This window comes from Pholcus phalangioides, unplaced genomic scaffold (assembly GCF_987345545.1).
Source record: "Pholcus phalangioides strain wild (caught in Gottingen) unplaced genomic scaffold, Ppha-v1.0 ptg000008l_1, whole genome shotgun sequence".
In the NCBI taxonomy this organism is placed as follows: domain Eukaryota; kingdom Metazoa; phylum Arthropoda; class Arachnida; order Araneae; family Pholcidae; genus Pholcus; species Pholcus phalangioides.
In genome coordinates, this window is record NW_028301601.1 from 55,716,128 (window position 1) to 55,732,597 (window position 16,470).

General features: G+C 35.5%; 1 protein-coding gene across 1 annotated transcript; it reads right to left on the bottom strand.

The window, feature by feature from the left end:
- Positions 1–870: 870 nt before the first annotated feature.
- On the bottom strand, positions 871–15,820 carry LOC149084558 (uncharacterized). Its single transcript, XM_089234986.1, has 7 exons — positions 15,660–15,820; positions 14,399–14,478; positions 13,497–13,565; positions 11,387–11,490; positions 9,747–9,870; positions 8,362–8,502; positions 871–3,968 (listed from the first exon to the last, which is right to left on the bottom strand). Exons 1-7 carry the CDS (start codon positions 15,715–15,717, stop codon positions 3,954–3,956), a joined length of 591 nt encoding a protein of 196 aa, XP_089091112.1. The 5' UTR covers positions 15,718–15,820; the 3' UTR covers positions 871–3,953.
- Between the last annotated feature and the right edge of the window lie 650 nt (positions 15,821–16,470).

Sequence of the window (16,470 nt, forward strand, 5' to 3'; positions counted from 1 at the left end):
GCATATAAAGAAATAAAATTGCACCTTAAATCGTGTACACCCCTCTTATCATTCATGAATATGCATACATATGTAAAAAGTTAGTTTGGTGGTTCCAGATATGAGTTTTTGTATGTATTCCAGCTGCACTAGAAATGTTACGGTAAGTAAAATAGTGTTTAGTAGTAAGTAGCTCGAATCCAATTTTTATGTGTGTACTCTAATAATGAAATTACTCAGCCCCTGTACTTAATCAATAATCAGAAAGCATAAATTATTAATACTATCATACAAACATGGTTGAAATATGGAAAAGCATCATCAGCGTATCCATGCTCAATCATTTATCTTATCTCACAGCTCACAAGAGACAACTCTGACTTCAAGGGCATTGCTGTATGTTAGCTGTACGTTGTGCCTAGAACACCAAAAAACAAATTTGATTCGGGATGCATGGGAACTGAAAGACAAGGGTGTATGTAGGAAAATTTGTTTCTGAATTAATTCTGGGTACTGCTCTGCACCATGCTAAAAAATACTGTCTGCAGGCATAACATCCTAGCTCTGACGCCACTGGCCATATGGTTGATTCCCGTACCATGGAATACAGATGCTTTTGTGTTGCAAGATGATATAGTAGAACCTCCATATATTGACATGCAGATAAAACTTAACATTTAATTATTTTCATGGTTGGCGCAGTACTAAATTCAATGGAGAGAAACCTCTTCAACTCGAAACAAGATCGTTAAACCGTTTAAGTTGACCCTGATTTGCATTTCGTCATCACAAAAAATTTTTGGAAATTGCTTGTGGATTGGAAATTTAATAAATTTTTACATTTCTCTTATATGTTTCAACGATTCTTCATTTTCTTTTTTTTTTGTTGTTGGTCAAAAACACTTTGTTATACCTTAAGGGGGGGGGGTAGGATCGCTCACCACTTCTTGAAGCCTGGAATCTCAACCTGTGGACTATGAAAGTCACAAATAAGCATGGATGAGTGGATACATGAAATTTTTAAGTGAGAGTTGAATAAGCTAAAAATATAGTTTTTAGATAGAAATTTTTAAGTTAAAAAAATGAAAGCTATTGTAACTTTCGGCAATCAAACTGCTAATTTGCAAATAAGATATTTCCAATAACCTTATGCTTTTTTTTTTATCATCTCGAGCTTATTCTGAAGCTTTTCACAGAAAATTGCAGATAATTTTTTTTTGATTTATAGATGATGGAATGGAACTGTTCAAATATTATATATGTACATGACATAAATGATGTTAACAAACTGAGAGGGTAATGCCAAATGAAACCCTACTAACTTGACATATGCTAAAGTCAACGTGTTTATCGACACTTTTGTGGGGTGTCAAGTTATTGAAGTTTCACAGTGGAAAAAATACAGTGGGCTTTTTAATAACCTCACAATCTGATAATTGAAATACACAAGGCTTTCTCAGCCATCATATAGAAGAGGACAATTTGTGACGATTCATCCTTATTTCCGATACCGGTTTTAAATAATATAAGAGCTGCCACTTTGAGAAATGTGTATTTTATATTTTTCCAGATGTCTCGTCATTTAACTTACATCAAATTTTAACAGAGGAAACTGTTTGAAAACCCCGAAGCAGAATATGCTGAAACCTGACATACATCACAGAACAATTAGTGCTGCTACTACTTAACCCCATACATGTACCTCATACACATTCCTTTACGGAATTTCTAACGAATCAGCACATGCCAAGATGTGTGTTCTGAGTGCATGGCTTTAACGTATTAATGTTGTCGAGTTGCGCTTGTTTCTTGTTCATGCTGCCATCAGTCTTCGATTTTCAGAAGTAAAGATGGAAATGCTTGAATTTTCATGTTATGCCAGTATCGTGTTGCAGGTCTCCCTGCTCTCTGCAGAGAGACAATCAGTGCTACTGCAGATCAATCTGGAATTTTAAGAAAAATGTAAAACACTATTACGGGAATTTTTACCGCAGAACATCGCAAAGCATTCTGCTTTGGGGTTTGAAAATTTCCCATTTTCTGAGTAAAATACACAATATCAATGGTATAATATTGATATTATATTAAAATTATTATAAAACAAAAAAAAATTCACACACTGTACATACCAAATAATTAATAACACAATCATTATAATCAATTTGGCATTATTCTCAATGCTATCAATTAAATTATACTTTCAAATATACACACATGAGAGAGTTTGGATACAGTAAAGATGCCACACAAAGTATAGGCACTGAAAAATCGATACACACATAGCTGCCGACATTAGAGAATAAGAATTAGATTTCTGCATATACAGTATCTGAATTCTTTGTACAAAAATACCCTATGTAGACAAAACATGAAAGGGTACATCATAATCAAAACTTCTGATAGTGCTAAAACTGCGTCAAAAGAATTGTAGAAAAATTCTGGAGAAAGAAATTGTTAGCAAAAGACAGAAATATTATCAATATTTTCAAAAATTGGCCAAGAAAAACTTTAGATTATAATGCATATGTTAACTAACTGTAACAAAAATGGAACATCATGCCACGCATCATCAATTGGAGCAAGTAGTTGCTAATTTTATCAAGCAACAGCAGGCTAAATTATCTGTCATTACTACACTCAAACTAAACTCATGCCAAAAAAACATTACCATCCAGATAAAAAAAACAGGAAATATGGTCACCCCAAACCAGTTTTATCATGGCAAATAGATGCCTGGTTGCTTTACCTTTTTTTTTCCAAATCTCATTGCAGTTTGGGGAACTATACTGATCAAGCTTAAAAGAAAAAAACATCCAACTGACATTGATGATGTAATTTAAGAAGGGAGGGCAGAGGCATTAGATTTTTTCTTCAGTGGAAGATTCTTACAATCGATAGGTGGGAGAAAATTTACTTTTTGAAGAAAAAAAAGGGAAAAGTAGATTTTTTTTTGCAATATGGCGGATTGGGGGGGGGGGGTAATCACCCCCTTCCCATTCAGAGGAAAATTACATTATTGGCATAGGTGGGAGGGCAGAGGAGGAAATTGCTCCCCCCCCCACCCCATTTAAGAATCTTTTTACCACTTATCTCCCCTCCCCCATTAAGAGGATACAAAGTCTGAAAACTATGGAAGTTTCCAAAAGGGTAGGGTGAGGGGGGGATACAGTTGGAATTTCTGAGCTTCCCAAAAACAGTCAGGGATAGTTGGCAGCTATGTAAATGTCACTTTAAAAGAATCTGCATGATATTTTGAGTGGTTGTCACACTAATCTCTGAATTGACACAAATCTGAGTTCAAGTCCTCTGAAACATACTTGTATAGGATCAACATACATTGATTTCAGGTAAATATATATAAATGCAGTGAAATTCCTATACAATGATACCGAAGGGACTGCAGAAACATATTGTTATATAGACTTTTCATTATAAATGAGTAGAAATATTCTCATTATGCTCTTGTTTGTTACTTCATATACTGATGAAATATTAAGGACACCAAATTAATATCTCATGTTTGACAAAAACCTAATCAAGCAATGCCATTACTTTTGATAAAACCTTTTTTGAAACTTTTATCAATTCAAACATTACTGCATAGAAACAATGTCGAAGGTAAGTTTACCATACAATTACACGATTTTGAATATTTAATCTCTCATTTGATATATATGGCAGGTTTTTGAATCACAATTCATGTGCACTGATAAAATGTATGGTATTGATACAGATAGGCCACTTTTTTTTTCAACATTCACTATCGACAATCTTCACAGCCATGCATGCACGCGCACTTACTCGTGGATTGGATTCACACAATGAACAAGTACTTTTTTTTCACGAGACAAAATAAGCCACTACAAATTTCCAGGATGCACAATAAGCTTCAATGATGAGTATAAAAACGAGCACTAAATCTTCACACACACACACAATCGTATATATATATATTACACAATATTTTCTGTCTGTTATTGAAGGAGTTCCTGTAAAAAAAAGCATCAAACATTATATTTTTAGATAAAGATTTTATGTAGTAAGTCATTAATAAAGCAATAGTAACCAGACATGTATAGAAGGGAGGAAACATAAGGCATCTATACCCTTCCCCTGAAGACAATAAAAAATTCAAAATATAAGAAAAAAAAAGTAAAAAAATTTAAATGTTGAGAGAAAATACCTTTATATGCTAGTTTAATCATTTATTTTCGTTAATTTAAAATTCTTTTTGAAGGTTAATCATGGAAAATTCTTTGGAAGAAATTCCTTGTGCCCTCCAAACCTAGCGTGCCCCCCCCCCCCCACTGTCTCCAAAGGCACACTATTGAACATACTAAAGGACTTTTGGGGGGAAAAAAAGGGAAAATTCTTCAGTACAATTACAACAATATTGTATTTGAGTTCTTATGTACGTCACTGACAGTGACCATAAAAAAACACAAGACACATGAAAAAATAAGAGATAATTTTAACAAAAACTACAAGAAAACTGCTGTGATCTATTTCATTAATATAGATGGCAGCATCTAATAGACCTTATTCTGTGCTTTGTTTATAATGTTCAAGTGATTTAAGATTGCTGTCTGTTCTGCTTCTGTGTCTCACGCTCTCTCGAGCATTCGCAATCATGTAGCCAACGCGTTAACATCTATTTCTATTCGTGCTTCATCCTTTATCATGTGTATGTGTATTAAATGCAATAAGTCAAATAGTTCACTTTGTCTTCTATCGTCTTCCACTAGGATGAATGTTTCAGCGAGAATGAAACATAAAACTGGCGACGAACTATGGGATGTTTACCAAACTGATGCCTGATGAGAGCTGGTATGTTTATTTCGACATTGCTTTTCCTTATCACGCTCGAGTTTCGTGGCACTGGTACCTATTTATATTGATGTTTATAAAATTCTAACATGGCAACAATTGGGTCTATGCCTGAGTTCGATACCTCAAATTCGGGGTCCTGGGATTTATATATACAACAGCTGACTTTTTTCTTGGAAGCAAATGCGATAACACTTCCTGAAAAGAAAAGGGCTGTTCTTTTGGCTGTGTGCGGAATAAAAACGCTAGGGATTTTGCATTCCCTTGTGACGCCTCAGCAGATTTCTGATGGAGTTTCGATAACATACTCGAACTACTGAAGAATCATTTCTGCCCAAAACCCTCCGAAATTTATTGCAGATTTAAATTTCATAAGAGAGTACAGTTAAACAATGAATCAGTAAATTCGTACGTTACCGAATTAAGAAAATTAGCTGAAAATTGTAATTTTGGTGCTACTCTTGCTGAACGATTGCGCGATCAGTTGGTATGTGGATTACGAGATGAAGGAACTCAACGGAAGTTACTGGCAGAGCCAAAATTGAATTTTGACGATGCTGTTGCCAAGTGCCTTGCAGCTGAAACTGCGTTTTCACAATTAAAACAAATTTATTCTCAAAATTCTCAAGTTTCTAATTCAGGAACTTCTGATTTCGTTGATCAAGTGAAGTGTAAAAAGAAATTTAATTCGAAACAAAAAAATGTTTCAAAGGATGATTTTTCTAATAACAGTTATGTATGTTTTGGTTGTGGTGGACGACATGACCGTTCTAATTGTCGTTTCAAATCAGCGACTTTCAGGCACTGTGGCAAGAAAGGGCATGTACAAACTGTATGCTGGGCCAAGAGTATTTAGAAAAATAAAGCATACACACATAATACACATGAAATTAAAACCGAAAATGAATATTCGAATTCTGTAGTTAACTTTTCTGGTTTCAAACAAGGTATCGAGGTTTTATTGAACAACCATGCATTAAAAATGGAGATTGATTCTGGATCTTATTATTCTATAATTTCTAAAGAAACTTTTGAAACTTTGTTTGGTTGCTGCAAACCTAAGATTAGAAACACTTTTGTGAAGTTGCAGGATTTTCAAGGAAATTTAATTTCACTTCTAGGTTCATGCATAGTAGAAGTACAATTTGGGAACAAGAACGTCAGATTACAATTGCTAATTTCAAAATGTAAATGCACAAATATTTTGGGTTTCTCATGGTTTGAGCCTCTGGGTATTTCATTGAATGGAGTGAAAAAGATTGAATCTAATCCTGTGGATCTTATAATTCAAAAATATAGCGAGGTTTTTGATGCTGGATTGGGTACATTTGCAGGACCTGTCGTGTCTTTACCTCTTGATCCTCAATTTCCTCCCATTCGACTCAAGGCTAGGAATGTTCCACTTGCAATGAAACCAAAAATCGAGATTGCTTTGAAAAAACTTCAGGATGAAGGAGGTATTGAACCTATTTCGAACCCAAAGTGGTCAACTCCTGTTGTTCCCGTTATTAAACCTTCAGGTGATGTTAGATTATGTGGGGACTATAAGGTAACTTTGAATAAGGCCATGAATGCTCACCCCTATCCAATTCCAGCTGTTAATCAGTTACTGCCAAACCTGAAGGGTGGAGGATATTACGCTAAAATAGATTTAGCTCAGGCTTATTTACAGCTTCGTGTAGACGAAACTTCAGCTGAGGCCCTTACAGACCATGTGCAAATGGTCAAGCAGAGAGAACTGTCCAGTCGGTGAAGGACTCTCTAAAACGCATCGTTTCAGGTTCCTAAAGAAAGCGTCTTTCCAATTTCCTACTTCATGAACACATCACGGCATCTTCAGTAACAGGGGTCAGTCCAGCTGAGCTGCTGATGGGAAGGAGGCTGACTACTGTCTTGGACCGTCTTCATCCAGACTTGGTGGGTGATAGAAGGTGGAAACAGGATCGAGATGCAGCTACAGAGCAAAAGCAACGAAAAGTGAGACGATTCGATGCCAAAGATGCTGTCTACATCAGAAATTATAGCCAGGGTGCATCCTGGATTCCGGCTACTGTTGTGAAACCAACCGGACCAGTGTCATACAAAGCCATCACCGATACCAGAGATGTTGTCCGACGTCACGCTGACCAAATGATGAACCGTTATCCTACAGATCCTACAAGTTCAGAGATTTCCGGATCGAGTCCAATTCCTGCAGATGTGTCAACAGAGACTAGTGCAGAACCTTCAAGTTCAACGTTTGCAAATGAGCAGATACCAAACGATAACGGAACTGTGGCAACAAAGACTCAGAGACCGAAACGAACAATCATTCGCCCAAAACGACTGGGAATCGACGACTTTCCTAACTAAGAAGGGAGGGGTGCTGTGATCTATTTCGTTAATATAGATGGCAGCATCTAATACACCTTATTCTGTGCTTTGTTTATAATGTTCAAGTGATTTAAGATTACTGTCTGTTCTGCTTCTGTGTCTCACGCTCTCTTGAGCATTCGCAATCATGTAGCCAACGCGTTAACATATATTTCTATTCGTGCTTCATCCTTTATCATGTGTATGTGTATTAAATGCAATAAGTCAAAGAGTTCACTTCGTCTTCTATCGTCTTCCACTCGGACGAATGTTTCAGTGAGAATGAAACATAAGAACTGAACCCACAGAACTGAACACAAAGAAGATTAATGATATGGCATATGTAAGAAAAGTCAGTCAGTAGGGGGTGAGACAGTCTGATGGGATGGCAGTGACAGTTTTGAGAACTAGAGGGTCAAACGGACAAAAAATTGGGTTCAGTGAAACAACTGACTGTCTGATAAGACAACTGAGAATAGGTGGAAATTGCCCCCACGGGATGGAATTCCAGTAAAACCAAATGTTTACATTTGGACCTCAAGAAATACAGCGGCAAGTCGCATCTAAGTTGGTGGACTCTGAGCACTCAGTCTAACATAATGGCTTCACAACATCCCTCAGAGATACTACTAGGCTAGGATCTTTCACAGCCCCCCAGAAAAGATTTTTCATGGGTCCTTATAGTGAATTTATAGTGTGAAAAAACAAAAGTGGTAAGAACAGTCATGGGAGCTCTGTCAGCCAAACCATTATGGGGGGGGGGGCATAGCTAGCAGTCAAATTAAAAAAAAAACAGCCCAGCAGGAAGGAATTGCACCTTTTGATATGATCTGAGCACCATCATGAATCTATTCTTTTTATTTCCATACCAGAAGAAATTCCTGCCTAACAAACAGCATCAACTAAGATCATAGACTGTAAAGATCTGAGAGCCTACTGTAGTACTGAAATCATGCGAAGCTGACATAGTGTTCGAGAATGATACCCTTGTAGCATTTCATGGCAGATGTTACTGTTTTACACCAGAGATAGTCACACATGTTTACTATTTAGCATAAAATATTCAATCATATTTAAAGCTGGTACTGATCCACAACCTGAATGTTTATTCCATTATTGGGACACTAACTGTCAATGGTGAGAAAGGTCAGTACCCCGCTTCTATTACTTCAGAATATAACTAAATGCTAAAAACAAACTTACATCATCAGAATCAATAGAGACAGTTTCTTTTGTTTCCATGGCACCCGATAATGGCACAAGTGGAGATTTATTTTGATGCATAGTCTTGATGCTTTTCAGTGCGGTCTGTGACTGGACGATAAGTGTTGGAGGCAATGAGACCTTGTGAAAATTAAAATAGGAGTTAAAACAGTTCTGACTGATTATACATAGAGTCAAACTTTCATATTTCAAAGTGCTTCTGGAAATAGATATTACTTCTAATTATTGAAAATTTGAGGAACACATGTAGCCATGACAACTGAAAAATTGACAGCTAAAATTTTCTGTTGTTACTAAACTGAAATCTGAGAAACACAAAATTTTCAAATTATATAAGCATGTCCACACCAACATTCAACAACTCAGAGAATCCTGAAAAATAATTAAAACGGCACATTTTGATGCATAGTCTTGATGCTTTTCAGTGTGGTCTGTGACTGGATAAGTGTTGGAGGCTATTTTGGTTGTTTTCCTTGAAAATAAAAATGTGCTTGGATCCTAGAAAATTTTGCAGGGGCCTAATTTTTTTTTCAATTCATGAAAGCTAACAATATAAAGCAAATTGACGAGAATGTGAGCATTCCAATAAAAACTGCCTTCATCTTTTTTCTTTGTAACTTTAGTTAAAAGACAGTTTGTGCTGCTGTGGAATCGTGTGGGCATTGTGTTGGACTCTCATAGTCAGGATTTAGGTTCAAACCTCATTGGCAACACAGTGGTGGTTGGCTGAAGCTGGTTCTCTGCAGTTTTCCAACTTTAAGGCACAAATGAGAGCAGGCTTCCCATTTGAAAAAAGTTTCTTCGCAGAGAGCTGACTGATCGTCAACACAGTATTGACATAACATGAAAATTTAAGGGTTTGCAGTTTTTCACTTTGAAATATGTAAGGCAGATAACAGCACCAGTACAATTTAAAAAAAAAAAACAACATAACTTTGACAACACAAATATGTTAGAGCCCAACACATACGCAAACGCAACATGTTCCTGCATGTACCAATTTGTTAGAAATTCTACAGAAGACTACTTGCGAGGTGCATGTACGGACAAAAGCAGAAGTATTAGTAAAAATGTAGTCACATAGTTTAATTTAGTTGCCGAACTGCAATTGTAAACAATTATTCATGTGGTTTTTTAAGTTTTCTCATTCTATTTTATTGATCTTTAAACCAGAATCTACTGATTAATATTTATAATGAGAAGAAAAATTGAGAGCTGACATTCAACGATCTATTGATTCAAAAACCAGCTCAAAAAGTCAGTGAGCCTAAAAAAAAGATGTTTTGTGAAGAAAGTCAGTAAACCTCATTTTGGGGCAAACTTGATCATTTTACCACATATACAATATGAATTTTTTATTCAACCTCTTCTTCTTCCTCCAAGTCATCTTCCTCTTCAGTGGATGCTGATTGTGATTCAACTCTGTCATCGTAACCATTCACACCATTTATTTCTGTTTTCAGTGACGAGTACCTGTATGATGGAACCCTGCAAGGAGAGAAAAAGTTGGTTGTCTCAATACTTTTTACAACTATATTTAAAAAATATACTATGAAAGGATTATATTATGAAATTTTGATAACATTCTGTGATGAAGATGCAAGAATAATTCCATGTAAACTTAATAATCATTTAATAGGGTTTCTTGAAAAGATTTCATCAAGATAAGTGAGATTATAGATGAGATTAGATAGAGGTAAGGAGCTAAATCAATCTGCATTTCAATATGAAAATTCCTATACAGGATAAAAATTTTTTTTTATTTATTTATAGCAGCAAACAAAGATTTAGGGCACATGAATGCACACACTCACATAGCAAAACAGAGTTATGAGCTGAGTTTTCACATAACCATGATCAGTTACTATCTATAGAGTCTTACTGATTTACATCCTCTCCAGAATCACTTTTCCGATAAATCTGTATTTCTCATCCAGAAAGTTTTTGAGCCATTTTGTGTAAAACAAATTGATTTTTGCAAAGCAAAAAACCCATTAAAAAATCATAGGACTACTACTTCTTTACCACACACAAACTCTGGTCATATCACCATACAGCAATTTACTGCAGATAAAGTTGAGTTGGAAATGAAAGCAGCATCTATTGGTAGTTGTCTCAGGTTTGTTGGGTAAAAACTTGTTTTTTGCTAGAATACAACATGGTTGGTGTACTGGATATACATCAAACTAAGTGAAAGAAACTCTTCACGCAAAGAAACACGTGTCTTCCTATGTCACACTTTTATTTATGGAAGCCGCTCTACAAAACATGTTGCCAAGAAGTCAACTACATATTCTTTTCATGCTTTTGGCATAACAAGCCATTATAAAACCTTAATTTTTTTAAATATCATAAGTTTTCTATGTTCTTTCCCCAGGTTGAACCCACAGACCTGACAGAAACCTTCATGGTAGTAGATGAGCATCTTGCCACTCATATGACTATTAGAACACTTTTTCAGCAAACACATTCTTTCAGTGTGAAGACTCTTACCATTAAACCAAACGGTCTGAACATTCTAGGAGGGTCTTTCTCATTTCCATAAGTATGAGACACAGAAATGAAATGACCACATCACATAAGAGGACACCTAACAACCCAACTGGATATTGCATAGTGCATGTGAATAAAAAGGTATTCAGTATCTCAACTTCTTTAAATTCTCCTTCATCTGTTTGCGGAGCTGTTCATCTCTGTCTTTGGTCAAGGCTTTTATTTTATTTTTTCAAAATGTTTCTAAGTGTTACACAAAACTTATCTTCATATTTTGGCCAGTTCCTGGAATGAATTAAATGATTTCACACAGAAACCTATGAGAAATCCTGTTTCGGCTAACACGTGTGATTTCAAAACAAATTATGTTTGTTGAGGAATGAATTAAACTACATCTACTATTGTAGTTAACTAATGCTAACAGGCTTGGAAATATCAATTATGTAATATTATCACGTGTAATTATGAAATTCATGTTTGAAATGAAGACAAATACTGAAGCGAAGCTCACATTTTATTTAGCTGCTCGAATTTCTTAATGAAATAGACTGCCATAACTATAATGGTCGACAACACAATAATGGTGATAACAGCAACGACCACATCGGCAGCAACCTGAAAAGACCATATATAATGAACATGATCTTCAGTCATTTCAGATGTTTATACCAAAATATTCATTACATGAACAAAAATATTGTGTGAAAGTAAATTAACAACTTTCCAGTTCAATAAATTGATCAATTAATTTTTCAAAAAAGATATGATGAGTAGAAACCCTAGTTTTGTAAAAGAGATGACCCTACCATACTGTATTGTATACAAAAAGTTTTACCTATATTAAAAGGGGGCAAAACTTATAGCGTAAGAAAGAGTTTTACTGGCATGAATATAAAAGTGAAAGCACAGTTCCCATGAAAGTAAACACTGCAGTCAAAGCTGTATCTCAAACCACTCAAGGACAAGACATTTAAAATTCCCAAGGGTGCAGTATAGCTTGGGAGTCCCTGCTTTATAGACAATTTAGTTTCATTTATTCAAGTCTAAAATAGATAAATATATATAACATTTTTCACACTGAAAATCAATTTAATAATAATAAAAACATAAATCATGAGATTTTTGACTTAGTCAGACGCATAGATTACGAAACTATTTAGATGAAAGTATTGAAAGATGAAAGAGCAAAAGAGTATAATAATAAATAAGAGAAGTGGTGTACGATGGTTGTATTCTATATTGAGCTTCACGAAAAACAACTTAATTGTGAACATTATTCAGATATATATAGATAAGCGAAAATACATTTGTGAACACATATCTAATAGATATAATAATGCAGTTGCAAGAGAAAGAAAAAATATTCTATAGCTTATTCCTTTAGGCCTGCTGGAAGGACTTTTCAGTCCCTTGAGGCTACAAAGTGTTTGTTTGTAATATGTGTGCATCCATATTTTTTTTTTTTTTTTTTTGTGTATTATATATTTGTATTTGTGTACTACACACTTGTATTCATGTAACACATGTTTGCATTCGTGTAACACATGTCTGAATTTGTGTATTACATGTTTGTATTTGTGAAATTAAAAAAAAAATCTCTGGACACTCATGCTAGCATGACAAACACCAACACTCGCACCTGGCCTAGGAAGCCTGCTTAATTTTTTTCAGCTATATGCAGAGAATCATTAATCATTTCTAAAGATTGATCATTTTTATCGCACCACGGTCATTTTCTGCACACGAGAGCTAATCAGACTGGGACCTACAATTTAATGCCGATTCAGAACGGCAGGCTTGTTTTTTATACTCATTGAGAGGTTGGTGCGCTAACCCCTTGAGGGGGGGGGGACTCCCTGCGGTAGCAATTTTTTCTGTGGTCACGTCATTTCTGTTGTACCCCTGTGTCAGGAAAGTTTTCCGACAAGAACAAACCGGGTATCGACCTCGTGACAAGTCTAAACATCCTTTGGTACTTTAGGCAAGTATCTTATCGACCTGGGCTACCGCACCCTTTCTAAAGATTGAAAATTGTAGGTTATAAAAACATTAATCAAAGCTTTCATGTTCACAAAAGTACAGAAGAAGGAAAAAAAAACCTCCAACGAGTCAGTATCGTCTTGACCAAATTCTATTTTGACCTTAGATGATGAGTTGTGATCACTAATCTATTTGTTATCAAAAAAATTCAGTCTCTCCACTAAGAGCAGGTTAGCAGGTTTCTGATGCATGTCAATTTTTGAGGGTGAGAGTACTTTGAAGTGGTCTTTTTTGGGACTATTCTGGGATAAGCAAAGATATAGACAAGGAAGCCATCGTACAAAAGTTTGAGAACCACTATTCTAGTCAAAGAGTGTCTCAGCTTGCAAGTAATTATTTGCATAACAAGAAAGAAATCCATAAAAGAATGCTCATTCCAATGTAAGAAAGTTCAGGTAATTTGAACAAACCGAAGCTGATAGAATTGTCAGACTATACTGTTCACTGTCTATTTGCCTTGTAAGCAGAACATTAGTTGAATTCAATTCACCATAGGAATTTTTTTATGATACAAGTAACTTCCAGAAACAAAATCAATACTTTAATTTGATATAAAACAGTATTAGAAACTAAAATATTACCTGAGATGCAGTTTTCGGTGCGGATGTAGGAATAATTGTCGTTAAACTTGAAGAGTTGGAATTAGTTGTCTGTAAACAAAAGCGAGAAAATAAAGAATTATTTTCAGCAATGCAAAAAAAAAAAAAAAAAATCACAGAGAAATTGTTTTCTGTCAAAGACGATAATACATGAAAATGATCAGCAGAAACATAAACTAGCATTACAACATTTTATTTCCCCCTCTAGCATTGCCATAGCTGCACACCATGTTGGCAATATTGCACCCTAGAAGTTGGCTAATAACATACTTTCACTGCTTTGGCTGGAATTCAAATGCATGCCAACTGTTAACAAGTACAATTATAATTTTGCTCTAACCTCACGAAAATTGAGATTGAATACATTTAAAAAAATTCTCTCTCTCTTTTTTTTCAGTAGGCTATTTATATTTTGATAATACAGTAGGGCCATAGTATGTGTAGATAACTGGTTCCGAAACTTTTCGTGAATCATGACAGAAGATGTAGGAAAAATAAGATAAGTATTTTTATCATTGTTTTATGTAGGCTGAATAGGTTATTTTTCTTCTTTTTTAGATCTGAATATGTCTCGAAGAAAGCAATATACAATGGCTCTAAATTTATAGTGTTTTCTATGATTTTTTCTTGAAAACAAAAATTAATCCTCAGGATAAGATTATACTATAAAATTTTAGAAAAATTGAGAAATACAACCAAATAAGCTAATCTGGTTGCATTCGCTCGAATGAAACCAATAGGCTCATGGATTGCATTTTTAAAAGAACTTTAATAAAACTTTTATAGTATAATCCTGGCCTAAGTACTTTTCTTTCTTCCAGTTTCTTTTTTTTTTTTGGCCAGTTTAAAATAAATTATGAAGGGGGGAAAAAAAAGAGTAATACCGATGAAGTTCCTGTGTTATTCTCTGTGCTTATTGTTCCAGCACTCGATCTAAGATCTCTTGGCACTGCGAAACATATACCTGGAAAATGATTAAATTCCAATTAACTTTCATAGAAAACATGGCTCAGAGAAAATTGTTGCTCTCACAAAGACCAGAAGGTCACTCACATGCTTGCGCACTGTTTTGGCCCCCCACATACTTGTACATGCTCTAAGGTCACTCACTGAAATGGTTCCTTGCTTTATAGGTAACTCTTTCATCATTTACATTTTTGCACATGCTCTATGTCATTTCTTTGGGCATTTACATGCGTTTACACTTCATACACTCTAGGACATTCACATGCTTGCATACACTCTAGGTCATTCACATGCTTGCATACACTCTAGGTCATTCACATGCTTGCATACACTCTAGGTCATTCACATGCTTGCATACACTCTAGGTCACTCACTGACCTGGTCCCTCCCTCTGTAAGTCACTCTTTTGTTCATTCACATGCTTGTTCATGCTTTAAGTCACTCTTTTGCTCACTCGCATGCTTACAAACTCTCTAGATCAGGGGTTCTCAAACGGTGTGTTGCCAAACTTATCCTGTTTTTTTTTCCATTCTCTGACAAAATTTTCTCAAAGAGATTCTTTGTGAAACTGCACTGGGAAGCTGTGGATAAGCGTTGATTAGGGAAAGGGTACCACAAGTAGAAACAGTTTGAGAACCCCCGCTCTAGATCACTCACTGACCTAGTCCCGTACTGTCTCGGCATAAGCAGGTTTATTTCGAATTATACAAAGTCTGCCGCCCTTCTCCCACTCAACCAATTTTCTTGACCGCTTGTTCCTCAAATTTGCTACCTATCTGAACATGCTGCCCTATGGTACAGCTGGCTAAGCGCGTCCCCCCTCCCATAAATGATGATGCTGTGAGGATGTCCCCCCATTTGGGTGTTTGTTAACTTGCATCTACCCACTACTTTGTACGAAGAGTATTTATTGAATTATATGTACTTGTATTCATGAAATTGGACGTATATAATGCATTTTTTACAAAGTAAAGTGCAATATAACAATATACGAGTGAGCTTTCTAAACATTTAAGATAATCTTCGATACATGAACATTCGCGAAAAATGTAAAAACAAAAAAAATTTTAAAGATAAGATATCACTGAAAGCGAAATGAATCATATGGACGTCTATCACAATCACATGATTTAAAAATATTTATGATATAAATACTTAAATAAATATATATAAATATACCGAGGAGTTGAAAGACCGCAGTTAGAATAAAGAGAAAGGTGCGAGTTTTCAAAGGCATAGTTTCATTTTTTCGGGCTCTCTTCTCATTACTCAATCACAAACTCTGCGGTTACGATTCCCACACAAACACGCCGTTTGTTTACGTTTGGTTGGTGAAGGGCGCCTTGTCACTTTCTGTTGCCAGATACCAAAGTTGTTTTTTTGTTGGCCATATTTCATTGGGACAAAATGGTCCATAATGTCTACTAGAATACTGACCATAATTTTTACAGAAGAATATAGGAAGTTTAGCATTGAATGATAAGTTTTTGGTAAGAATTTCCGATGTCCAGTATTTTTCCAAGTTCGCATTCTCAAGTCATAATCATCATCAGCATCACTCCTGAGGGACATACATGGGATCATCCAAGCAAGTTCACCATATCTACAGACAAAATGTTCGAGAGTCCAGATTCTGCGCCCTGATTGGGCGAAACGAAGGCTGCCGGAGCGCTGTCTGTTTGGCTACTTTCCCTTTGCATGGCTAGTTTTTCTTTCTATGTCGTGTCATTCTTTCTCAGTGATGGTAACTCGTGGGAAATTTCCCATATTCGTGGGAAAATTTGGCCAAGTGGGAAATTTCTTAGCATTTGTGGGAAAATTTGGCCAAGTGGGAAATTTCTTAGCATTTGTGGGGAAAATTTGGCCAAGTGGGAAATTTCTTAGCATTTGTGGGAAATTTTGAGAGTTTATCAAGCAAAAGAATTTTTTGAAAAAAAATAAAAAATATTAATACAGTGCAATATTTTTCTATTGTAAAATACTTGACTAA

Bases quoted from the DNA above. Each gene is read 5' to 3' on its own strand.
- LOC149084558 (XM_089234986.1), bottom strand. From the start codon at position 15,717: ATGCCTTTGAAAACTCGCACCTTTCTCTTTATTCTAACTGCGGTCTTT. The intron at 14,479-15,659 runs GTATATTTATAT...ATCATTTTCCAG, and splicing joins TGCGGTCTTTCAACTCCTCG to GTATATGTTTCGCAGTGCCA. The intron at 8,503-9,746 runs GTTGAATAAAAA...AATTTTCACAAG, and splicing joins ACTTGGAGGAAGAAGAAGAG to GTCTCATTGCCTCCAACACT.